At 37.1% G+C, this 25,524-nt stretch overlaps 2 protein-coding genes and 1 long non-coding RNA gene across 4 annotated transcripts in view; 2 read left to right on the top strand and 1 right to left on the bottom strand.

The window, feature by feature from the left end:
* LOC138842829 (uncharacterized) overlaps positions 1-10,474 on the top strand; it is a 13,822-nt gene extending 3,348 nt beyond the window's left edge. The window contains exons 2-3 of the long non-coding RNA XR_011377764.1: positions 3,705-3,764; positions 7,783-10,474. This is a non-coding gene — a long non-coding RNA (uncharacterized lncRNA). The remainder of the gene's footprint in view (positions 1-3,704; positions 3,765-7,782) is intronic.
* THAP2 (THAP domain containing 2) lies at positions 126-13,786 on the bottom strand. The gene is made up of 3 exons (XM_030866274.2): positions 13,251-13,786; positions 7,014-7,209; positions 126-3,962 (listed from the first exon to the last, which is right to left on the bottom strand). The coding sequence occupies exons 1-3, from the start codon at positions 13,319-13,321 to the stop codon at positions 3,573-3,575; spliced, it is 657 nt and encodes a 218-aa protein (XP_030722134.1). The 5' UTR covers positions 13,322-13,786; the 3' UTR covers positions 126-3,572.
* Positions 13,787-13,972: 186 nt separating this feature from the next.
* Positions 13,973-25,524, top strand: part of ZFC3H1 (zinc finger C3H1-type containing) — a 51,240-nt gene continuing 39,688 nt past the window's right edge. For both annotated transcript variants that reach the window (XM_030866268.2, XM_030866269.2), the window contains exons 1-2: positions 13,973-14,803; positions 19,656-20,072. In XM_030866268.2, coding sequence (XP_030722128.1) covers positions 14,206-14,803; positions 19,656-20,072 — 1,015 coding nt within the window. In that variant the 5' untranslated portion in view covers positions 13,973-14,205. The remainder of the gene's footprint in view (positions 14,804-19,655; positions 20,073-25,524) is intronic.

A 25,524-nucleotide genomic window follows, 5' to 3' on the forward strand; every position in this document is an offset into this window, starting at 1 on the left:
GCTTCAATTTAAGGAGGCAGACTTCTACAGAAGTATTTTAGGGGATCAATTTAGGGGATGGATTTCCACATAAATGTTTATGTACATATTTTAGAAATAATAGGCATGACAGTAATTTCCTTGGAAAAGTTTTTAATATCAACATACTCAGAATACATTTTTTGTGAAAACAATATGCAATTGTTTAATATACATTATAAAATCATTAATTTTATGAAGTTTCCAACTGTCTAAATACTAAAACAATCCCATATTCTGACATAAAGAGGAACCACTTTCTATATTATACCAAAATTAAAATTTACCCGTATTCTAACATTGAGAAATGAGATTAGAAAAACCCAACATTATAAAGTCTACCTCGAAGAGATCAACAATGACTTCACAGACTGTCTTTACTGTATATATACACACAATATTTTTTATTTTAGTTTTTTGAGACACATAACCTGTCCTATTTTAATGATTCATATATTTAACAGAAGGTTATAATGTAGAGGTCAGAGAAGAGGATTTGGAGGCTGAAGACCAGTGTTCAATCTAGAACTTCCTAGATTACTGCATTTCTATCCCTTGTGCCAGCTGACACATTATAAATGTCTGAATGAATAAATAAATTACATTAACAAGGATTTCTTCATCTATAAATTGAGATAATACCACCTACCACACAGAATATGTGTGTAGAGCAAGTAAGAGAACTAACTGGTGCCATAGTGCTTTGTTCACCTTAAGACTCTGAGTTAAAATTATTTTTAAAGATTCGTGATAGTAGGGTTTGTTGTTTAGTAAAAACATCAAATGTCAAACTTCAGTCTTGGCTTTGATATAATATTTTACTTACTTATGTTTTCCTTTTAACAAGGTATCATTAACAACAAATTTGTTCAGTGTTCATTTTAATGGGGAAAAAAAGTCTTACAATTCATTAAATAAACACTGTATGTGATTCAGGTCAACACCCATGTCCTTCTAGAAAATCTCCTTTGGTAAGTCATTATAAGAAGAAAATCTGTTTGTTTCAAAAGAAAACTGGTTCATTGTAAAAAGGTCTAAAGTTTACACGTTCTCATTAAATTCCAATTCAAAGCGCTTCACACATACATCTTTCATAGCATTTATCACATTGTATTATGAATAATATTTGTTTCTCGCAAGAGACTTTGAGCAACTTAAGGGCAGAAAATCATGTCATATTCATCTTTATATCAAATCCTAGCCTTTGGCTGGTCCTTTGTAGGGGTTAGTGCCTGGTAGACATAGAATGAATGACAGGCATAAAACAGAGGATATGTGTTGTGTCAAAGCAGAGGACAAGGAACTGTTATAATTTTGATTAGTTTTATGGTCTATGAGCTAAGTGATAAGTTTATCAACAGACTGAAAACAGGATTTTTAAAAGATTCCTTTTACGTTTTTCTCTATGAATAAAAGTAGTTTTAAGGTAGACAGATGTATGTTAAAATAATTTGATGCAGGGAGAGTTTGGAGCATGTTATTGGAACAGTAACATGAAAATGACATGGAAAAACCAGCAAAAATTTTTATTTTAGAATTACTGAGTGGTAGTTTATTCAGTGCTCTCAAATATTAATAAATGAAGTCTAAGTAACTTTGCCAAAAGCTTGTATTTTATAATGCTTTATTTTTGTGATTTAAAAATGTTATATTAAGATATCAGAGTATTATTGTAGATGGGAATCAGCCTGCATTAGTGTTTTGTTTTGTATTGGGGAGGGGCGGTGAACCACGTGAGAGTTTATACTTGGGAAATATAGTTTATGTTTAAATGATTACTTCCCCAACTTATTTTGAGGTATAAAATAGAAATGGTCAGTAAGTGTTTGCTGATGTGTATGTTTGAAACCATATAAAGATAGTTGAAAACATGTAATGACAATTCCAAGGAGCTACATCCAATATTAAAGATAACATGACTTAAAAAAAAAAAAGATAACATGACTAACAAGGTTTACATTATACACAAAAGAATTTTCATAAATATTTATTTTAAGTGCCTGATGATAACTAAAAGAGACGTTTCCTGCCTTTGTGCATCTAGTTGCTTGGGAGGCATTCCTTATTAAAAGAAAGGGTGCTAATAATATAAAAAGACTTTTTGCTAGGATCTCAGCAAATGTTATAAAAAAATTTTTATCACCAAGTAGCCATTACCTTATGGGAAGGATTTACAGTAATATGTGATTATGTATATGCTACTTTCATATGGCGGTGTCAGAAGCTCAAATCAGGCCTGGGTAACCTGATTGTACATTAATAAATTTTTACATGATTTGACCAAAGCTGTTTGAAGGAAAGGGTTCTTATTAAACATTTATCTGGTAAAATAAGGCAAACCCTTTAATTGTTCAAATGGAAACTATAAGAATAGTTCTGGTATTCTATTTTGTAAAATAATTAGCACTTGCATAGCTTTATCAGAGACACATGTATTTTTAAAAAGATCTACATTCTATTTGTTATGCAGTATGGTTGCTCTATTTGACTCTCACTAAAAGAGGAGACAAAAATCAAGCTGATGTGTAAGATAAATTGACTTCATTTTAGGTTATAAGTTGTAAAGATATAATATGGTAAGTACTTTTCTATAATTCAATTCTATTGTGGGTTTATGGAAAAAAAAGAAAGCTTAAGAATTTTGGTATCAACACACATGGGGACAGAGGGAGTATTCCTAACATGGAACTGTGTAGCATGTTTGCCTATTAACATATCAGTTTTGACATAGAATATGTAATATTTTTATTATGAGAATAAATGTGGTATACATTTATCGTTTTGTTTAAAGTAAAAGCTAGATCTCAATCTCTGTTATTTCATAACATACTTTCTTAGAAGGTGAATATAATCAGCTACCTGTTTTTAGTAGTCTGAGTTACTTGGATGATGCAAAGGTACTTCACATTTGAAAATACTATTTTCAAAATATTTTATACAAGCTATTGCAAAAGCTAATTTTGTTATGAGGGAGGCCATGATTAGCTCAGTTTTACTGATAAAAAGATATGAAAAGTTTAAATAAAAGAACTTGCCCTGTACTTCAGGTTTTTTCCTAAAATTTTTCCCAATCACAGTGCCAAAAATAATAATTTAATTAATACAAAATCCAGCAGTTTTAAAGTTTTATTTCATGTTGGTTAACTCCTACTAGGCAAATTACTTAGAATGTAATATCCCAACTTTGGTACAGGAAAAAATTTTTTTATAATATAATTTAAAAACATTACTTGTCATAGACTGTTCTTTAAAAGAAGTTTAAAAAGACAAAAACACAAAACACTTTACAAACATACAATTTCCTAGAAAAAATTTTAAGTACATGATTCTCACATAAGGCACTTCCATTCTCGTTCAAATAAGTTTCATAAGAAGTTCTCCATTTTTTTTGCAACCAAGTCTTCATAAATAAATTATGCAGTAATGTTGTTACTTCAGGTAAAACTTTATTAAATACCCAATTTTGGAATAATTTCCTTAAATATCTTTACCTTTGAACAGAATGAAGTTCAAGCATCAAATCCTAATTGAAGGTACTTTTAGTCTGTTTGCAGTTAGAGAATTGGTAACGTTTTACCTTGTTGATCTTGTTCAAGAATCTTGAAATCTTCCAAAGGAAGACTGTTTAAGGCAGTTGGTAAAATGTGTTCTGATGTGCCCTTAAGTAATATATTATTTGCTTCTAGATTCTTCACCAAGCACGTGGCTTTGATCCATCTTCGAGTTGCTCTGCGTTCCTTCTGTAGGCAAGTTTTCATTTTCCTTCTTAAACTTGCTATTTCCTTTTCCAGTTTAATTATCCTCTTTTTTGCTTCCATAGGGTTCCTAAAGGCATAACTGTGTTCAAGTAGTACTTGCTGACTACTCATGTTTGATTTTAAATTAGGTGGTCCGTTTGGAGTACAACTGTTGTTTTTCTTCAGAAGATTCCTTGACTTGAGTTTCTGAGCAGAATAAAATTAGAGGGTTGAACATAAATTATGGAATATCACAAATAAGTAAATTTTGTTTTGGATAACAGTATTTAAACTGCTCTTTTAAAAACTGATTTTAAAAATTTGATAGGAAACATTAGCAGCCTATCTCATGTAGTCATGGATTCAAGTTTCTCAACTGGTTGAATTAACTCCAGCCACCTATTTCTTTTTGTCTTTTCTCTCCAGAGAGATAAAAGCATTGGTCTGGAAATAGAGAATGGACTTCCTAGGTCTCTTCCAAATTATTGAATATGATTCTGTAGAGACTTAAAAAGATTCTTTGCAATATTCTAAGGCCAGTATAGAATGCATTTAGATATTTGGTTTATTTGTGATACTGATTTGATCTCTTTTTTAGGTAAATACTATCTTCTCAATTTGATTAATATTTCAGACCTGTGGTCCTACTTAATACAAACATATTCCAAAGTATCAAGCTCCTGAATAGATTTACCTATTAATTATGCACAGTTATATCTTATTGATACATTCAAGGTTTTAAAATCTGGCTAGAAACTTTCTTTCCAAATCAGAAACCTGAGGACCCTTTTTTCCCTTTATCTCTTTCATTCAATTAGTCATCAAGTCCTATTAATTCTATCTCCTAAATATCTGTATCACAAATCCTCGCCTCTTCATCATTCTTTTTTTTCACTCTCTTCATTTCTTTTTTTTTTATTTTTTTATTTTTATTTATTTATTTTGCAACACTGTGCAGCATGTGGGATCTTCCCCGACCTGGGATCAAATCCACGCCCCTTGCAGTGGAATCGCAGTGTCTTAACCACTGAACCACCAGGGAAGTCCCTCCTCTCCATCATTCTTAATGCTACTACCCGTATCAAGCCCATATCATTCATGTCTGGCTTGAATATATTAAAAACTTCTTTATTGATCTCTGGCTCATTTTGATCCTCACTAGTCTATTTTCTGCCACACAATAATTTTCTAACAGATTTGATGATTTAATACTGGCTAAATTCTTCTTTGCCTCCCTATTATTTAAAGAAAAAAATATCTTTTTTATATGCCAAAATATCTACATGGCATACTGTACCATTTAGGAACTCACCCCATTCTGCCATTCACCATCTTTTTAAAAAGTAATTAATTAACTTTTGGCTGAGTTGGGTCTTCATTGCTGTGTATGGGCTTTCTCTAGTTGCGGCGAGCGGGGGCTACTCTTTGTTGCGGTGCTCGGGCTTCTCATTGCGGTGGCTTCTCTCGTTGTGGAGCACAGGCTCAAGGCGTGCAGGCTTCAGTAATTGTGGCGCGTGGGCTCTAGAGCGCAGGCTCGGTAGCTGTGGCACATGGGCTTAGTTGCTCCACAGCATGTGGATTCTTCCCAGACCAGGGCTCGACCCGTGTCCCCTGCATTGGCAGGCAGGCGGATTCTTAACCGCTGCACCACCAGGGAAGTGCTGCCATCCACCATCTTAATTTTTACTCCAATAATATTAAACCACTTATAGTTCCCAGATTATTTGATTAATTTCATAGCTTTGTTTTTCATTCAACATTTATTGAAACACAGGAATTCATTTATGAATTCCTGGGGACACAACAGTGAACAAGTAAGATAAATATGGTTCCTGTCTTCATGAAACCTACAACTGGCATTCCTTCTGTCTAGGGGAATTGGCAGGGACTCTTTTTTGATCTGTATATTCCCAGCATCTAACTTGGATTTTGACATAATGTAAAGTTTAGTAAACATCTGTTGAATGAATAAATGATCAAAATGTCAAAAACAAGGTATACTTCAAATTCAATAAATATATGAGTTTGTACTATGTATCAGGCACTATTTGAGGTTCTGAGGATTCAGAAATGAAATGCTTGCCCTCCTGGAGCTTTTCTGATAATTGGTTTACCACAATCTCCTCTCCCTTCTCTTCCATTCAGATAGTAACTCATGTAGATTTACAAATTTAACTGTCAAAAATAACTCAAGAAAAGCAGTGATTTTTCCTCTCTGAGAGGAAAAGATGTCTATCTTCCTTTTCAAAGCTAAACTCTTTATTTTGTTGACATTTCTTTGAGGATTCTTACATGAGGGAAAGGCACTTTTCAATTTCCACTCTGACAACCTCCCTTCTGAACCTTTCAGTGACGCTGTCTTTCTCAGCTAGCTTTTTCCCCTCTGATCAGATCTTCCCTAACTAGATAAAACATTGTTTTAATACATTCATACTATACCTTAAATTTCTCCTTCCTTTTAAATATCACTTGCTAACACTTATTTTCCATTCACTCCTCAACTCATTATCTTTTGTTCTTATCATGCTATTGCAGCTGCGCTGTGCAAAGTCAAGAACCCTCTCCTACGTTCCAAACTCCAAGCTCAAGCCCAGCCGAAATGTCTGAGTTCTATGAGGTTTTCTGTTATGCCTCCCTCTGAACTTACATTCTTTGGTGTAACTCTGGTATTCTTTGGGTGTGCTGCCCTGAAAGCACTTAACACACACTATTTGCATATCATCTTAAAATCAGAGCAGAGCGATGCTGGAGATTTCATTACCATTTCTCAGTTTTACCAATGGGTCAATTATTGATAATAATAAACAATGATGTAAAATTCCAATATAATAAAACAGTTTAGGTTGGGGAAAGAATATTGGAGTCAGGAGTGCTGAGCACTAATTCTAGCCTGCATCTTTACTTCAGTTTTGCAGTTTTCTTGAGGCACAGTATTATATATGAATTTCAATATGTTCTTTTTTTTTTTTTTTTTTGCGGTACGCAGGCCTCTTCTCACTGTTGCGGCCTCTCCCGTTGCGGAGCACAGGCTCCGGACGCGCAGGCTCAGCGGCCATGGCTCACGGGCCTAGCCACTCCGCGGCATGTGGGATCTTCCCAGACCGGGGCACGAACCCGCGTCCCCTGCATCGGCAGGCAGTCTCTCAACCACTGCGCCACCAGGGAAGCCCTCAATATATTCTTAATTGTTCCATGTTACAAACAAAAAGGGATGGATTCTAAAAATGGTTAAAATGGCATAAAAGTAGTATTACTTACCATGGACTTTATGTGGGTACAAAAATCAAAAATGGTTGGAACAGCATCCATTTTAAGTCGTCTAGTTTGTCCTGTTAGGTCAAAACAGGAGGCTTCAAAGTGCTTTGAACAAAGAAAAGTATGTTTTCCTGGCACAAAATTTTTGCGCCTAACCAGGCGAACCCATTCTTTTCTTCTTTTAGGATCCAAAGGAAACCTTTAAAAAAAAAAAAAAAAAGGCAACTCAAATTCCAACTATCACAATTCTGGTTGTACCTCAATGGTTAAAAGAAAATTTGAAAGGTAACAATTTAAAGTGTCTTACATTTACATATAAATTTAACAATTTCCGGTATCCAGATACTGGAACAGAAACCAATTCATGCTCATTTTTATAAGTTGTAAAAAAGTTAACAAAAAACTAACTTAAGTGGTTTAATTTTTCAGGGTTTTAAAAAGAGACCTTTCTTCCCAAACTAGTCCTTAACAAGGGCAGTAAAATAAATAAGACTAAACTGATCTAGATCAAATTTATGTAGATCCATTATAAGCAGGAATAATTTTACAGTGCTTTGATCTGCTGCTCATGTACGTGGTCAAGACAAATCAGATCATCTACAGATTAAATTTTATCAAGACAGATTCTGGTATTCCTTCCTCTGTGTTCATTATGATACTTACTACATTGCTTTGTAATTTTCCATTTTAATAAATTTTCAGTGAAATCAAAGAAGATTATAAGTTTCTCGAGGACATGGATCATTTTATCTTTTTTTTTTTTTTTTTGCAGTACGCGGGCCTCTCACTGTCGTGGTCTCTCCCGTTGCGGAGCACAGGCTCCGGATGCGCAGGCTCAGCGGCCATGGCTCACGGGCCCAGCCGCTCCGCGGCATGTGGGATCTTCCCGGACCGGAGCACGAACCCATGTTCCCTGCATCGGCAGGTGGACTCTCAACCACTGCGCCACCAGGAAAGCCCTCATTTTATCTTTTTATCTAACTTTAACACTTACGTAGTGCCTTGCAAACAGTTGGGACTCAACAAAAATTTGCTTAATTAATATAAATACAGAATATATGAATTTATAATTCACTATATTACTTGCATGAAGTTAAACTGCATATGTTTTTAAAAAATGACCTCTTAAGCTATGTTGTACAGTAGAAGGCATAATTAATTACTACAAAAAGTAAAATGCTGATGACAAGCCCAGCAGGAATGTTTTTCCTTTTATATTTATTTCAGATATAAAATATACTGATATGCACCCAGTGTACACCTGTTAAGGAAGAGAAAAATACAAGGGACTGTCTAAAAATTCGAATGGTAACTGTGTTGACTGACTTGCAAATAGAGGAATCAACATTCACATGTAATAAGTTTGAACTCTTCTTTAGTTTGACTACCTTATCCTTGAAGTATTAATTATGAACTCACTAGTACCTAAAAAGAACCATTAAATTTATGTTAGAAGATCATGTGGCTCAAAAACCCCCAACTGAAGCTTCATTAGGTAACAGCTTTGGCTGTGTCAGATATACTAGTCTTGCTCAAATTACCAGCAGGGAGGGCCACAGAGGTGAAGGCCCAGACTTACTTACTTAGACACCCTGCCATCTCATGTCCCCACCCCCACTGCCCCAAACACACCCTCACCTGGGGATAACATTCGTGTGTCACTCTGCAGTTCACATGTTTTCATATATGTACGTTGTTTTGCATTTCACTAGAAATACAAGTCTCTCTAATGGAGACTTTATCTACTCGGCCTAGCCCTCACCTCTTAATAGTAATGTATTCTCATCTCAAAGCTTTCTGATCACTTTCTCATCTAAGTGATCTGAAAATGTTTCCTGAGGATTAAGCTAAAAATTAAGCTTTAGTTTATAAGCACACTTCTTCTTCTTGGGACTTCAAGCACAAATAAGTACTATCAGCACTATTGTATTAGCATTTGTGTAAGACTCTTCAGATATATGAAGACTTTCTTTCAAATATTACCTTTCACCCCCTCACCTTTTAGCTCGTTTTTAAACTAAAAAAAAGTTTTAAATTATGAAACCAACGTCTCCAATTGGACCTTAACGTGATCAAATTCTACTTCTTTCTTTTAAGACTCAGTTTAGGAATCCTATGTTCCTAACAAGTTTTTTTATGATCAGAAGACTTGGTCAGATGTTCCTATATCATATAGCACTAATATAACTGTATTCTAATAGTTTACTTTTCTATCTCCACCACTAGATCACAGGTTTCTCCTGGTTAGGAGCTGTTTTTTCACTACTTTTTCCTGTTAGTAAGCATTCAATGAACTTTTTGAGTGAATCAATGAATATACAAAGTAATGGAGTTAGTTTGGCATTACTAAATAATCTTGAGATTACCTGTGTTGAAATAAAATAAGAATAATCAACAATTTTATATTTGATTTTAGATAATGTTTTATACAGTATTAACCTTAATCATGTTTTTGCACGTGTTGTTTGGATTTTTCTCAGCAAATTCAAAGGGTGGGAGAAGCAGCCCATAAACTGAATTTAAGTAATAATAAATCATGTAAATATTAATTTTAAAAAATTAACGTGGTGTTAATAGATGGATATATTCTTGTTTACACAATAATAGAACCAGGCTTTCAGAAACATTAGTAGTTTTGGAAAATCACTCAGTATTTTAACAATGCTATTTTGCTTGGGTCTTTAACAGCTGAATGCCTCTTACATTCCAAGCACTGTCCTAGGCACTGAAGACATAGTAGTAAACAAAACTGATCTACCTTTATGATGTCTACCTTCTATGTGGGTATACTGTAATGGGGAAGGTAGAGAATCAAATAGCTTGCTTGATGTAGTAGAAAAGAGTGGCTGAAAATAGTCTCTGTAATCAAACCAGGTATCAATCCCAGCTCCTTCATGTAATAGCTGGGTGACTTTAAGAATGTTGTTTAATCTTTTTAGGCCTCAGTTTCATCATCCATAAAGTGGAGTAATAACGGTACCTAGTGTGGTTCTAGGGATTAAATGAGACATTGTGAGTAAATGCTCAGCCCAATGCATAGTATGTGGTAAATACTAAATAAATGCTGTTTATTATTATTATAAAAGTAATTACAAGTGTCATGAGTTTATAAAAGGGTAAGTACCGGATTGCACGGAACCATAAAACAGGAAGAGCTAATCTCGTCAAGAAGCCTTAAGACAGTACGAATTAGCTAGGGAAATTAGGATGGTAGTAGTGAAGAGTGTTAAAGAGTACCTTGGGGACAGGAAGAGTGTTATGATATGAAACGAAGATGGAGGACTTTCCAAGTTAAAGAGTAATTTTGAACTTTATCCAAAATGGCATTGGTAAGCCATTAAGAGGCCTAATTTAGAGCTGTCAACAGAAAATGTTTTAGCTGGTTGTTAAACACAGCCATTATTAAAAATTAAATTATGTAAGTTTGCATTTAAATAAATTAAAAACAAAGGTAATAAATACTAAAAACCCATCACTTCCTAATTATTTTACTGTTGTCTATACTCTTCAGGTTACTTATGTCTGTTACACCTGTATGGAATAAATGCTATAGAATAGGGTAGTATTGCACGTTTCTTCCCAACTCCATGATCAGTGATGTCATATTGGTAGCTTATAACCAGTTATGGTGGGAGTATTTATATCATGGAAATTGGACAAACATTACAAATCAGGGCTTTCCCCCTTTCCTGGAAATCCTGTTGTTAAAAATTTAGCAACACACTATTGATTATAGACGAGCGGTTAGGAGTGCATGAATGGAAGCAGTGAACCAGTTAAAAGGTTGTTGTAATAATCCAACTGAGAGGGAATGGTGAGAAGTCAAGGGAGGATGACCTCCTAGTTTCTGGGTGGATGGTGTTTCCATTTACTGAGAAAGGGAATATGGGAAGTGGTGTAGGTTAGGGAGAAGGGCAAGTTCAGTAGTACAGTTTTAGTACGCTGAATGTGAGGAACTGAAGAGACCAGGGAAATAACTGAGACACTTTACCGATAGGTCTAAAACTCATTAGAGAGAGTCGGACCAGAGGTATTGATTTGGGAGGCATTAACAGGTAAATGTTAACCAAGACCACAGGAACCATTGCAATCCTTTTGATACGAGTGGGAAGACCTTGGTCAGGGGGTGGAGTGGCAGAGGAGACTGAAGTTAGGCCAAAAAAGTAAGATGAAAATCACAAAATTAGTGTCAAATAATTCAAAGTAGAGAGTATTTCAAGGAGGAAATGATCACATGCCATGAAAAAAGGACGCTGGAGTGACAATTTATGTTAGCAAGAACAGTTTCAAAAGATTATTATTGGCAACACTTAGACTGGAATGGGCTGAGTAAAAGAAAAATGGTGACAGTAAGTTTGGGCAATATAAGCTGTACATGGGGATAAAGAAGTCTACCAATGTCCTAGGAAAGGAGTGAATAGTGTTAATTATGAAATAGGGATTAATTTTATTATAAATAATGTTATTTTAACACCTAAACTTATGGGGTTACACATGAAAATGTTAATTTCATAGCAAACAGTCAAACATGGAGAGGAGGTATGTATGTTAGGGTACCACTGTGCATCTCCTAAACATTCATTATTGGTCCCTTGAATCCTCCTTCCCCCTCATCTTCCAAATCAAATGACCATATATGGTAGTTTCTCCTCAAACATTTCTCAAGCCTGTCCACTTTCCATCTCTACTGTCAGTACCACTGTAGTCTAGGCCACTGGGTGGACTCTCCATTGTTTTACTACAGGTTCCCAACTTTTTTCTGTATCAACGCTCACTTCTCCTAATCTAGTGCTGATTGTGCCAGCAACAGAAGTACATTTAGTTCAGTTGATGCTGTAGCAGGATATCCTTGTGAAACAGCAGGTGCATTAACATTCTGTAATAAGCTCCTTTCTGTCAAATTCATCTCTTGATGATGCTTGACCAGCTCTTTAAGTAACACTGTAATTCTCTGCACTGCAGCCTGAGGGCTTTTTAATATACAAATCTAATCACGCCATTCTTTTTAAGCCCTCCATAGCTTCTCAAGTACTCATTGGATAAAACAGAAAATCCTTTAAGTATCGTACAGGACCAAATCTATGTCATCTTTTGGTCTCGTTTGAAATTTCACATCCTTTGAGAAGTGTTCTTTGACTTTCCAAGGCTAAGTTAGAGACCCTGAAGGTCTCTTCTTTGGCACTTGACCACGATTATTTATGTTGGTCTTTCTCATTCCAACTCCAGGAAGGTTAAGAATTCTCTGGATCACTAGCACCATGTCGGGGAAATAAGAGCTTGGTACACATTTGATGGATGAATGAATAAAGCACTACATTTGCATGAAGTAGATGAAAAACAGAAACACCACAAGGATTTTTTTTTTAAGTGGTAACTTTTAATAAGTGGGTACACTTTGTCATAAGTAGGGAGAAAGGTCAAGGATATCATTTTCTACATTCTAAGATCTTAAGTTGTGAGGTATATAAAATCAGAACTGTTTGTACTTAACTTTTTGAATGCTTCTTTTCTTCAGGCATATGGCAGGCACTTGCAGAGAAGGTAAACATTTACCAAGTACTTATTATGTTTCATGTAGGGTTCAAAGCGCTTTCCAGAGTTCTGATTTGACAGAAATAAAGAATTTTGATTGCTCTTCCAGCAAACGAAGGCAAAACATAACCTGGGTTCTTTTTATAATACTCTGTTCTAGTAAGAATAGAAAGCTTATTTTTTCCACTTTCATTAACATCGCTTAATTCCACGGCTACTTACGATGATGACTCAATTTTTCCGCAGAGTTACTGTGCGTGACTATTTGAAATTTAAATGCTTCCCATGTCAATCCAGCTAGTGAGAATTGACTAATTATACGGGAACACAGCAGGCTTTTTAGGTGATTGCTGACTTGAAAAGGCAGATCTTGCTTCCTCTTATGGCGTCATTAATATCAAAACTTGGTCTAACACATAGGGAGTAAAAGAATAGAAAATTAAGGTATCCTCCTGTCACTTTCTAGAGAAGGAGTAATTACGGAGAGAACTTGGCTCTGTTTTACAAAGTGAGTAAACCTTCCCCGAAGGGAGCGAAAAATTGGACAGATTTGAGAAACACACACAAAGGGCAAAAATGATGCGTCCCTGCTACTAGCTAGCTAGCTAGCGAACTTATAAGAATTAGTAGAATCCTGTTCTTTCCACACAATTGATACCCAGCCTAGGAACTCCCGTTTCCGTCACCCCCACTCCCTGCCCAGGTTACCTGTGGAAGCTGATGTTAATGTGCTTGTTGTAGGTAGTAGCACAACCCGCCGCGGCGCAATTGGTCGGCATTTCCCTTTCGCCCTCATTCGGCGCTGTCTTAAGCCTAATCTGAGGCGCGGGCTGCTACGCTTTCTTCGGGAAGAGACTGGGCAAGCGAGGCTGGGGAAGGGCCCACCCAGCTAAGCTGAGGGAGCTAGGTGGGAAGAAAGGGTGTACGTATGTGTGCGGGGAGGGGGGGGTGTCAGCCTTCCCTTTCTCTTTATTAATATGGCGGACTTGAGCCACAGGAGCCGACAGTCCTGGAGCTCTAATTCCCTTCGTTTGCCTTCACCAACATGGCGGACGCGCCCCGTCCTCTCTCAGGCTCCCAAAAGGGAGTAGGACTACTGCTTCTCTTCAGCAGTTGTCCTCCGAGCAATTAAAAAAAAGACGTGTGTCCCTCCCATCCCCCTGAAACTCTCACGGCCGAGATTAAGAACGGGCCCGCCTACCCCGCCACGCACCCAGAAACCCCAAAGCAGCGTCTGGAGTGGGGACGGGCCTCAGACTGGAAGGACAAACTCTAAGCGAGAGCCAAAAAAAAAGACTACAACTCCCAGTGAGAATCGCGTTGTCCTAATTATTATCGCGTGAACTGGGAGCCTTGTTTCCTGCGTGCGGTAGGAAGTGACGTCACGAGCAGAGCCACTTCCAGAGCTCTCTTCTCGCGAGGAGGAAGAGCCCAGATCGCGGAGGAGCAAGGGGGCGCTAGGGCAGGGAAGTGGGTTGCGACGGTCCGGCGAGAAAGAGCTGGGGTGCGGGGAAGTTGGGGAGCAGAGCCCGCTAGGTGAGCAAGTAGGGTAAGGCCGCACCGACCGGGTCCGTTGAGAAAGAAGGAAACTGAGCAGGAAGGCAGCTGACGGGCGGATCCCCGGACAGAGCGCTAAGGTTGTGTGGAACGCGCTGCTCCCGGGATGGCGACTGCAGATACTCCGGCCCCGGCCTCCAGTGGCCTCTCGCCCAAGGAAGAAGGGGAGCTTGAAGATGGGGAGATCAGCGACGACGATAATAACAGCCAGGTACGGAGCCGGAGCAGCAGCACCAGCAGTGGCGGCGGGCTGTTACCGTACCCGCGGCGAAGGCCTCCTCACCCGGCCCGGGGCGGTGGATCCGGCGGAGGCGGTGGCTCCTCCTCGTCATCGTCCTCTTCTCAGCAGCAGCTGAGGAATTTTTCACGCTCGCGGCACGCGTCGGAGCGGGGCCACCTCAGGGGACACAGCAGCTACCGACCCAAAGAGCCGTTCCGGTCTCACCCGCCCTCCGTGCGGATGCCTTCGAGCTCACTGTCCGAAAGCAGCCCCCGGCCGTCCTTTTGGGAACGGAGCCACATCGCCTTGGACCGTTTCCGTTTTCGAGGCAGGCCTTACCGGGGTGGGAGTCGCTGGAGTCGGGGGCGAGGAGGGGGTGAGCGAGGAGGCAAGCCGGGGGGCAGACCTCCTCTGGGAGGAGGAGCTGGATCCGGATTCGGCAGCAGTCAGAGCTGGCGAGAGCCCTCTCCACCTCGGAAGAGTTGTATCCTTAACGTGGCGGTCTGCCCTGGGTGTGTCACTGAAGTTCCCTTTAGCGTCTTCTCAGATCTGTGAGATGAGTAACTTTTCGGAACCGTCAGAACCGCTTGTTTTCACTGTGTCAGTATACTTAACGTAGGCGGTTCTTTGGTAATCCCCACCCATGTGTCAAACTGTAGCGTTATTTCTTAAAATTGCTTTATTGGGGGTATTGCTTTTTAACATGAACGTGTTATGGATGGGGGCCAAACTGGTGGAATCTGAGACAGTGTAAAATCAGATTTGCAGTATTACATCAGAAGCCCAAGTTTCATTAGCCTTTGTTTTTGCTAGTACAGGAACTTTGTTACGTGAAGTTGCCTTAGATTGTTAGAGGGAGAAAAAAGATACTGGCCATAAAAAGTTTGGGGAATACTGTTGCTTATTTCATATTGCAGTGTCACATTGAAAATTGTGAGGTTTCATCGTTCATAATCCTACTGGTTTTGTTTGTGATTCTGTTTCTACCTTTCTTGATTTACTCTTACACACTGCCGCTTTTTTGAAGTTAAAAAAAAAAAAAAGAACTGGTATCTTTTTCGCCAACTCAAATTCAGAGGTTTGAAATTCACATATCTTTGGGGGAAACTTTACCTTCTTAACTTTTCTATTATGTTCACATTTTGGACATTTTATAACTCTTACTGCTGACAAATGTGGGCTAGATAGAAAATGAAACTTAACAGCATTTTTATTTTAATATATTGGAAACTATGGGGTTTATGGGAAGGTGGAATCTATGGAGAGGTTAAGAAGGAAAATAGCAAAATAATCTGTTTTTTGTCCCCTCTAATCTTATTCATAGTTATCGTAAACATTCCTGAGTTTACTCATCTGAGGGTTTGCCATTTTAAGACGTGTTTGTAGAACTATGTATTAAAAAACTTTTTTTTAATTGAAATATAGTTAATTTACAACGTGTGTTTCAAGTGTACAGAAAAGTGATTCAGTTATATATATATTATAATTTATTGTAGTAATGTAATATATACTTTTTCAGATTTTTTGTAGAACTGTGTCTTGACATATTCCATGATAACTGCATAAAAATAGTTTACTTAGAACATTTATTACTGGTTGTAATTTCCATGGTGTAATGATTTTTTAATATATTCATTATATATGAAACTTACATATAAAGACATTTGTTTGGGAGACACTCAACATTTTTTTCACGGAATACTTAGGACCAAACTGTCTTTCCCAGATGTCGGGATCGGAAGGGGACCAGAAATGTAGGTTTAGGTAAGAAGTAGGAGCTTCTGGTGCTACTGCTCTGAAAAAACTTCTACAATCAAAAGTTGGGTTAGGAGCACTCCAGGATTGTTTCAGAAAAAAAATCATGTAGGTATTTAACTTTTAAAAAGAGGAATGCTCTTTCAATAAAGTTAGAAAACCTCTGCCCAAGATATTTTTTTAACCAGGTATTTGTTAGTTGTCAATTCTGAGCCTAAAAATGGAAAGGCTATTTAAGTACAAATATGTAAATTTTTTAAGAATACGAAGATGTAACTTCTAATTTGTGTTGGAGAGGCAAATGTAAATAATTATAGTTCAGTGTAAAAGGTTCAAATTCAGGTATGTAAAAAGTACTATGGGAGCTTAAAGTTTTTTCTTAGTTTATTTTATATTAGAGAAGGAAGTGGTACGTGGACTTGCCTACCTCCTGCCTTTGCCTTCTTTCTGTCCATTCATTCAATACCTCTACCACATACCTTTATTAATTGTTAATCTTATATGTTCTTTTTAATGAACAGGCACATGATGTTGTGAAACAAGTATGGGAAAATATCCAGTTTGATCTCTGTAGTAACTTATCAGAAATGAGCTCTCTTGCTGTTTTTCTTTTCACAGATGCTGCACTTAAGGATGATTGTTTTGATCTTCTGCTCATTGTTTTCCTTGTGAAGTATCACTAATCCATCCTAGAGGTGGTATTCTTTATAAGAATTTGTGAAGGAAAACATAGCTCCCAGCCACTGTTGTGTAATGTGAGCAAACAAAATTTGTAATACAAAATTTTGTTAATTCAAATTCCTTTAATACCATGATTGTACTAAGTTTAATTCATATTTCCACTGTATGATTGTAATAATGACATTTTACAAATATTGCATTAAGAAAGAAGGATTATTCTGTGACTCACTTCCATAATCTAGAAGTGAGGTAGCATGAATGCAGGTGGGTTTTTGTTTTTTAAAACTTTTTTTGTCTGTAATAATTAAGGTATGCTGGATGCAGCTTTAAAGAAATAGAATAACCATTATTCTATTTAGATTCTATTTAGATTCTATTTTACTTAGATCCATATTCTATTTAGATATTAGATTCTATCAGAATCTAATACACCAAATAGATTCTATTGCAGTAGTTATTTTCATTCTCATTCATTTTTAATTTTCCTTAGTGAGAGACACTTTGTCAATCAATCTTAGCATATATCTCCTTTGGATGGCTGCTGATTTAAACTTTCAAATCTGATCAGAGCTAACATAATGAGTCCAGTGTCTCATCAGTAGAAAGTCATTCCATTTTCACCTGCAATTGTAAAGGTTGAATGGCAGTTCTTTTTTTAAACCAGGTTTCAGTTAGAAATTGCATCTTGACCAATTTCAAATCTTTTAAGTGCTGGTATCATCGTAGCTGTTCTGCATAGACAGAAGTAGGAGATTTCATTTAGCCTTGAAGGAGATTAATTAGTCATAGCTCAGTTGCTTCTCATTTTTCTGTCCTTTAGTTATTTTATTTTTTTGTTAGCGTATTGAATCTTTTCCCTTTGTGAATGTTTCCAAGGACTCTAGTCATATTTTTTTTTTAAGTGACTGTAGCTACATTGGAAAAGTGAGATGTAAATGTAGATAATTACATAGTTTATGTACAGAGAGTATGTAATGGTGGGGTGGGGGAGCAAGTAATTGCCCGACTTCACATAGTGGGTGATATTTGAATTGGGGTCAATTTGAAGAACAGAAGAACCTAGACACAAAGCTATGCATAAATTGTGATAAACATGGAAGAGGTGAGATTGGAAAGGAATCATGAAAGCATTATATGCCATTTTAAGGATTTTGGACTCTATTCTTAGATTAAAACAAGGGATGAGATCTGATCAGATTTGTGTTCTAGAAAGATTAGTCTACCAATAGGATGGAGAATGGCTTGTGGGAGATAGAACCCTAAATGGCTATCACCAGCCAAAACTATGGGAGTGCATTAGAACGCTCAAAATTGACAGAGAGAGACTAAGTAGAGCTCACTGGCGAGCACCATTTTTGCAGTAGTTGGAAGAGAAAGGAGTCCTGAAAACTTACAGGCAAAAAAAAAATAAGGAAACAAAGGGAGAGTAGAGTTATGGAAGCTAAGAGAGAAGTAGTTTACAGTGTTTAGTGCTGCAGAGAAGTCAGGGTGGATAAACTCAGCCAGCAGAAGCCAGATTCCATTTGGTGGAGGAGTAAGACAGGTAATGAGAAACTAGTATTGTTTCAAGAAACTGAGCTCTGAAGAGATCAGAAAAACAGATTTACTAGAACAGTTTTGCTGCAGAACTGTTAAAGATTTTCAGTTGTAGTGCTCATTTAGTTTCTAAAATATTTGGTGGTAATTCCCATTCTTAAATTGGTCATTAGGGAAGTTTAAAAATTTTGGGGGCTTCCCTGGTGGCACAGTGGTTGGGAGTCCGCCTGCCGATGCAGGGGACGCGGGATCGTGCCCCGGTCCGGGAGAATCCAACATGCCGCGGAGCGGCTGGGCCCGTGAGCCGTGGCCGCGGAGCCTGTGCTCCGCGGCGGGAGAGGCCACGACAGTGAGAGGCCTGCGTACCGCAAAAAAAAAAAAAAAAACTTTGTAGATTGCTTTTCCGTTAAGTTGTTACACAGAGAAGAAACAATTTAGGGAACTGTAATGTTATATCGTAGCGAATTTAATGATCTATAAATGACATATTAAAACCACTACTTGTCTTTTGTTAATTTCTAGGCTGGAGAAGTGAGGTGGAACAGTTCTCATATGTATGAATTAATTTGAATAAAAATTGTAGTTTGGAACCTTGTAGCCATTTCCAACCAAGAAGTTAAGTTTTATGTATCACTATGTTAGAGAAGAAAAAAAACCAAAAGTAATTGGTTTTAGATATCCTTTTCTTCAGGGGAAAATTAGAAGATACATTTTGAATACAACTTAAGGTTTTTTTTTATTATTTAACTGCCTTCATTGTCTTAGTTATATATATGTTGGATGTTAGTATACTTGATGAGCTCTGTACTTGTTATCTGTTAGGTTTTTAATACAGTGTTTCTTATTCATAACTTAGTCTTAACTATTGTCAGTGTTAATTTTTTATCTCTTTTTAAAAATTTGAGACATGACAAGAAACTAATTAAAAAGAAGAAACGTTTTCTTCTGATTATCTGAAGTGTAAATTATCCACATCTGTGACAAACCATTCAGTTTCTCCCCTCTTCCTTCAGAAAGGAATCTCTAACATCCAGCTCATTATGGGCTTTCCTGATAACCTGCAGAAGGAAGGATGCTATAACCTAACTAGGTGTAATACCTGTGGATACAACAGGTAATAAGTGACACGAGTGATTTTGTAAGTGGACTATTTATATGCATACTTGTTAATTTTAAAGTATGGGCACATAATGAAAGTGGGCATTAGCAGCACATGTGTTAAATGGCATTTAGTAATTTTAAAATATCAGTTCATCTTCCTTGAAAAACATGAAAAAGGGAGACAATTCATCTATAGTCTAATGTGTTTTTGTTACATTAACTGGAAAATTTTTGGAAACTGGTTTCCTTAATATGCTGTTCAGCTAAAAGTTTTGGAAGATCTCCATCAAGAAAACAGAATTATTCATCAAAAAGTGAAAACTGTGGGGAAGAAACTTTTGAAGATTTACTTTTGAAGTATAAGCAAATACAGTTGGAACTAGAGTGCATCAATAAGGATGAAAAACTAGCTTTGAGTAGCAAAGAGGAGAATGTGCAAGAAGATCCTAAAACACTGAACTTTGAGGACCAAACAAGCACTGATAATGTCAGTATTATAAAGGACTCAAGTAAAGAAGTAGCTCCTGAGGAGAAAACACAGGTCAAAACTTTTCAGGCATTTGAATTAAAACCACTCAGGCAAAAATTGACTTTACCAGGAGATAAGAACCGGTTGAAAAAAGTTAAAGATGGAACAAAACAGCTTTCCCTGAAATCTGACACTACTGAATCTAGTCAAGGTAATGGAATTTAAAATTTCAATTAGTGATGATATGCTTCTTCCTCTAAAGGGGTAACTTGTTATTTTGGTAGTGTACTTCATTGAAATGATTCTGGTGTTTTATCTGTGAATTCTTTTTGCAGATAGTAGATAGTCGTATTGTTGGGTGATGACAAGTTTTGTTTCATTCTGATCTTTCACCACTTTTGGCCTTAAGTGCTGATCAGGACTAATAATACAGTTTTTAACATAAGTGGTAGTGGGCACCTTTGTTCCCTAACTTACAGGGGATACTTTTGCCATTTACTTTTAGATATGATGTTGGCTAAGTTTATTGTAGGAGTCCTTTATTGGGTAAAGGAAGTGTTCACCCCCACCCCAGCCCCCATTCCTTGTTTGAAATTTTCAGCATGAATGGATTTTGAAGTTTATCAAATCTTTTTTCTTCATTTATGGAGAAGAGCATCTAATTTTTCTCCTTTAATTTATTAGTGTAATGGATTATATTAATTGATTTTTGTAGTGTTAAACCACCCTTGTATGATTGGAATAAATCCAGTTAGTTCATGATATATCATTTTTATACATCATGGATTTGGTTTGTTAATTTTTTCTTTTCCTCTTTTTTATGAATGTATGATTTATATACAGTAAAAATTTACCCATTTAACTGTATAGTTCTTTGAGTTTTGACAAATGCAAGCAGTTGGGTAACCATTGCCAGCCATCACTATCATAGAACAGTTTCATTAACTCCCACCGATTCCCTCATGCCACCAACCCTACTTGGTAACCTCTGGTCTGTTTTCTGACCCTATACTTTTGCCTTTTCCAGAATGTCATATAAATGGAGTCTTGTAGAACATTGCCTTTTAACCCTAGCTGCTTTCCCTTAGCATAGTGTATTTGAGATTGATCCATGTGGTTGCTTATGTCAGTAGTTCATTTCTGTTTTATTGCTGAATGCCCCATATGGCTATGCTACAGTTTATCCATTTCCCACTTCAGGGACATTTGGTTCTTCCAGTTTGGGGCAGTTACAAAACCTTCATAGATAAAGGTTTGCTAATGTTTTGTTTAGGATTTTTCACGTAGGTTCATAGTCTGTAGTTTTGTTCCTTCTTTTTCCTTACAAGTTTTAGTATAAGGTTATGATGCTCAGAATGAGTTGGGGAGTGGTTTCCTCTTTGTTCCCTGGGATAGTTTTAAGGTTGGAATCATTCCTGGGATATTTGGTAGATCTTGCTGATAAAATTATCTGGGCCAGGATGGCTTTTTTTCTGGGAAGGTTTTAAACTACTGACTGTTTATGTTTTCTATTTCTGGTTAAGGCAGTTTAGGTAAACTATTTTTCTTGTAATGTGCTCGTTTCCTGTAAGTTGTACAGTTTATACTAAGTTATTCTGAAGAATCTTACATTTTTATTATCCACAGCAGTTATTAATTGTGTCTCCCATCATCTTTTAAAAATTTCCCCAGAAATAAGTCCACAGCTTTTAAAACTCATTAATTTTTAGCCTCTCTACTATTAACATCATTTGGGGCTATGAAACTTCTACTTTAGCTGCATCTCAGTTTGTCATTTGTAAATTTTTTTCATTCAGTTCTAAGTGTTTTCTAATTTTTGTTATTCTTTGGCCTATAGGCTGTTTAGAAGTGTGTTCCAAAACACGTAGGTTTTTTAGGTGTATATTTTGTCATTGAATTCTAAGTCAATCACATTGTCAGAGAATGAGATCTATATAGTAGCAATCTTTTGAAATATTTGTAGAGACTTGCTTTATTGTCTAGTATGTGATTGATTTTCGTAACTGTTGTGTGTTTGAAAGGAATGTTTGGATTGTTAGATCAAGCTTTTTTTTTTTTTTTTTGAGGTATGCGGGCCTCTCACTGTTGTGGCCTCTCCCATTGCGGAGCACAGGCTCCGGACTCGCAGGCTCAGCGGCCATGGCTCACGGGCCCAGCCGTTCCGCGGCATGTGGGATCTTCCCAGACCGGGGCACGAACCTGTGTCCCCTGCATTGGCAGGTGGACTCTCAACCACTGCACCGCCAGGGAAGCCCCTAGATCAAGCTTTTATGTTCACATCTTCCTTCTAAGATATGAACATTTTTTGATCTGCTTGATCTGTCAATTGCTGAGAGGCTTGCTAAAATCTGCCAGTATGGTAGTAGATTTCTAGTTTTCAGTTTTTGCTTTAAATACTTTGAGGCTGGGGAATTGACTTATTATTCTCATTATTATGTAGTGATCTCTATCTCTAGTAATGTTTTTGCCTAAAAGACTATTTTGTCTCATGTTAATAAACACACCATCTTTCTCTTGTTAAGTATATATGCTTTGTATATCACTTTCCATCCTTTCAGTCTTTCTGTATCTTCATGTCCCAAATGTTACTTGTACATTGTATGGAGCTGGATTTCATTTGTAGTTTAACCTGACGATCTTTGTCTTTTAACAAGAACATATAGTTCACATTTTTTCATGATTACTGATATTTGTATTTATTTCCTTTTCTTTTTTTTCTGTCTTGCCTCTTTTGACTTTTTTTTTTAATACAACTTTTTTTTTTTCTTTTACTCGTTTGGAAGTTAGATACAAAGTTTTTGGTCTCATTGATTCCTTTAGGAATTGTAACATGAATTCTTATCAGTGTTTAAAGTTAATCAAGTTATTTACCCTTTCCCTGATATACAAGGACCAGTATTTGCCTACCTTTGCCCATGTATTTAACACTTTCTTGGCTCACTCTTCCTTCTGTGTCTAGAATCACTTATGCTTAAAATACATTTTTAAGAATTTCCTTTAGTTTGTGTCTGCTATATGAAAACCTTATTTCTGTTTATCCTATTTTAAAGACAATTTTCTTAGGTTTAGAATTCTAGATTAGTTAATTATATTCTCAGTATATTGAAGATATTTTCTGGCTTCCATTGTTGATTTTGAAAAGTCAGCTATCAATCTTTTTTTTTTAATAAAACATTTTTAAAAATTTATTTATTTATTTTTGGCTGCATTGGGTCTTCGTTGCTGTGCGCAGGCTTTCTCTAGTTGGCGAGAGGGGGCTACTCTTCGTTGCAGTGCGCGGGCTTCTCCTTGCGGTGGCTTCTCTTGTTGCAGGACACAGGCTCTAGGCGCGCGGGCTTAAGTAGTTGTAGCACGCGGGCTCAGTAGTTGTGGCTTGTGGGCTCTAGAGCGCAGGCTCAGTAGTTGTGGCGCACGGGCTTAGTTGCTCTGTGGCATGTGGGATCTTCCCAGACCAGGGATCGAACCCGTGTCCCCTGCATTGGCAGGGGATTCTTAACCACTCTGCCACCAGGGAAGCCCAACTTCTGTCTTTTCAACTAGACTTCCGGAAAGGCTAATCTACGCTGACTCCTTTCAGTTCACCTGTCATTCCTTCTTAACTCAATGTAGTTTGCTTTTCTGACCCTACCAGAATACTGAAACTACTCATGGCACAGTTACTTTGACCTAATTGCAAAATTCATTTTTCATTTTCATTCCTTTTTTATTTCATTCTTCCATTTATTCAAAATTTAGTTGAGCACTTTATTCCAGCCTCTTGGAAGTACATCAGTGGAAAATAGACAGTCATTTATGCCTTCATGGGCTTGCATTTTAAGAAGAGGAGACAGTAAATATGATGAGTAAATAACAGTTGTAGAGAGAGAAAAAGCATAGCAGTAAGTAAGTTAGGATGGAGATAGTGGGTATAGGCTGCAGTATTAATGGGTGATCAGGAGAGGCCTGAATTTGAAGGTGAGATTTAAACAAAGGCTTTGAAGACGGTGGGGGAATAGCCAAATGGGGGAAATAGGTTTCTAGGCAAAGAGAATAAATAGCTAGAGCATTGATTTTCTAACTGTGGTCCTTGGACCTTCTTTACCTGGGAACTTGATAGAAATGCAAATTCTTAGGCCCTACCCCAGATCTACTAAATTGGAAACTCTGGAAATGGGGCCCAGCAATCTGTATTTAAGAAGCCCTCTTGTTGATTCTGATACTTGATAAAGTTTGAGAATCACTGAACTAGAGTAATGACCCTTAGGCAGAAGGGTACTGGCATATTTGTGGAATAACAGGGAAACCAGTGCCACTAAAGAAGAGAGTGATGGGGAATGAGTAGTGGGAGAGAAGAGGTCAGAGATAACGAGTTGCGACAGATCATGTATTTTGTAAGATGGTTTTTATTGTGAGTGAAATAGGAGCTGTTGCAGGGTTTTGAGCAAAGGATTGGCATAATTTGTTTTAAATTCTCAAAGGATCACTGCTGCTATGTTGAGAGTATCCTGTAGGGAGTAGACACATCTGTTATATTCAGTGATGTTTTTCTCACTAATCCTGAAATTTGGGGATTTCTATGCTACTGTACACATCACTAGTTTCTTGCAACTTTCTGATTTTCCTTTTTTTAAAAAAAAATACTTTTCCTATGTAACTTCTTAACTGTTGATGTCCTCACCGTTCTCTTCTCCTTGGATGTTCTCAGTTATTATGGTTTTAGCTACCACCTATATCCTGACTGTCTCTAGCTCGGGTTAGAATTTCAGGTAATAATTTTAAAAATACTGCATGACTGCACAAGACCAATTTTCATTTCGGAAGTATTGAGTAAGAATTGAAATAGAAATATTTTTATAGAGATCCATGATAGTGGTACGACAGAATGACCAAACTACATGTTTGGTCAATTAAATCATAACCTGCTTTTATTAATCTTTGTGTAAAGTTAGATTTATGGTCTGAAATTTACGGTTTGTGCTTGTTTTTCAGGTGACATTGTGCTCATTAGGTAGCTGCCAGCTTAGTGCATAGTTGCCTCTATGCTCCCTTAAAGGGAGGTGCTGCCATCTTTTATAGATGAAAGAGAGCCTCATCAACTAATAAACTCTCATGACTAATGACTCATAGTATAGGAGAAAAGTTCTTTGTACATTTATTGTGGAAAGTCTGTCTTTATTTTTTTTCCTTGTTCATTTTTGTCTAATAGATATTACTATTCTCTTATTCTTTGAAGTATGGTCAGTTTTGTTATAAGGTGACATGCATTCCTGGAAATCACTACACTGCAGAATTGCACAATAAAAGGCACAGGGCTAGGGGCAAATGGTGTTAGGGAAAACAACACTCAAAAACCTTGTCAGTGGCACATGAAAAAAGATTGGAATCTAATAAAAACGGTAATGCAGGTTTACACATTAAATGGGTAAAAATGCTTGAAATACTACAATAAATATGTCACTTTACCTTGGAAAAGACCTAAAATGTGCTTGTGGAAGTAGATCTGCAGCTTATGAGTTACTGTGAAGTAGAACAAGGAAGGTTATTTGAAATTGGACAGTAAGTTGCAACACCAGATGGGGATGGGTGTGCATATACAGTGAACTGAAGTAGCTGGTAAATTGATCACCATGCGTGGGATTTGTATATTCCTACATGGATCACCTGGGTGCAGCTTTCTGCATTCT

This window comes from Globicephala melas, chromosome 10, assembly GCF_963455315.2.
Source record: "Globicephala melas chromosome 10, mGloMel1.2, whole genome shotgun sequence".
Classification (NCBI taxonomy): Eukaryota; Metazoa; Chordata; class Mammalia; order Artiodactyla; family Delphinidae; genus Globicephala; species Globicephala melas.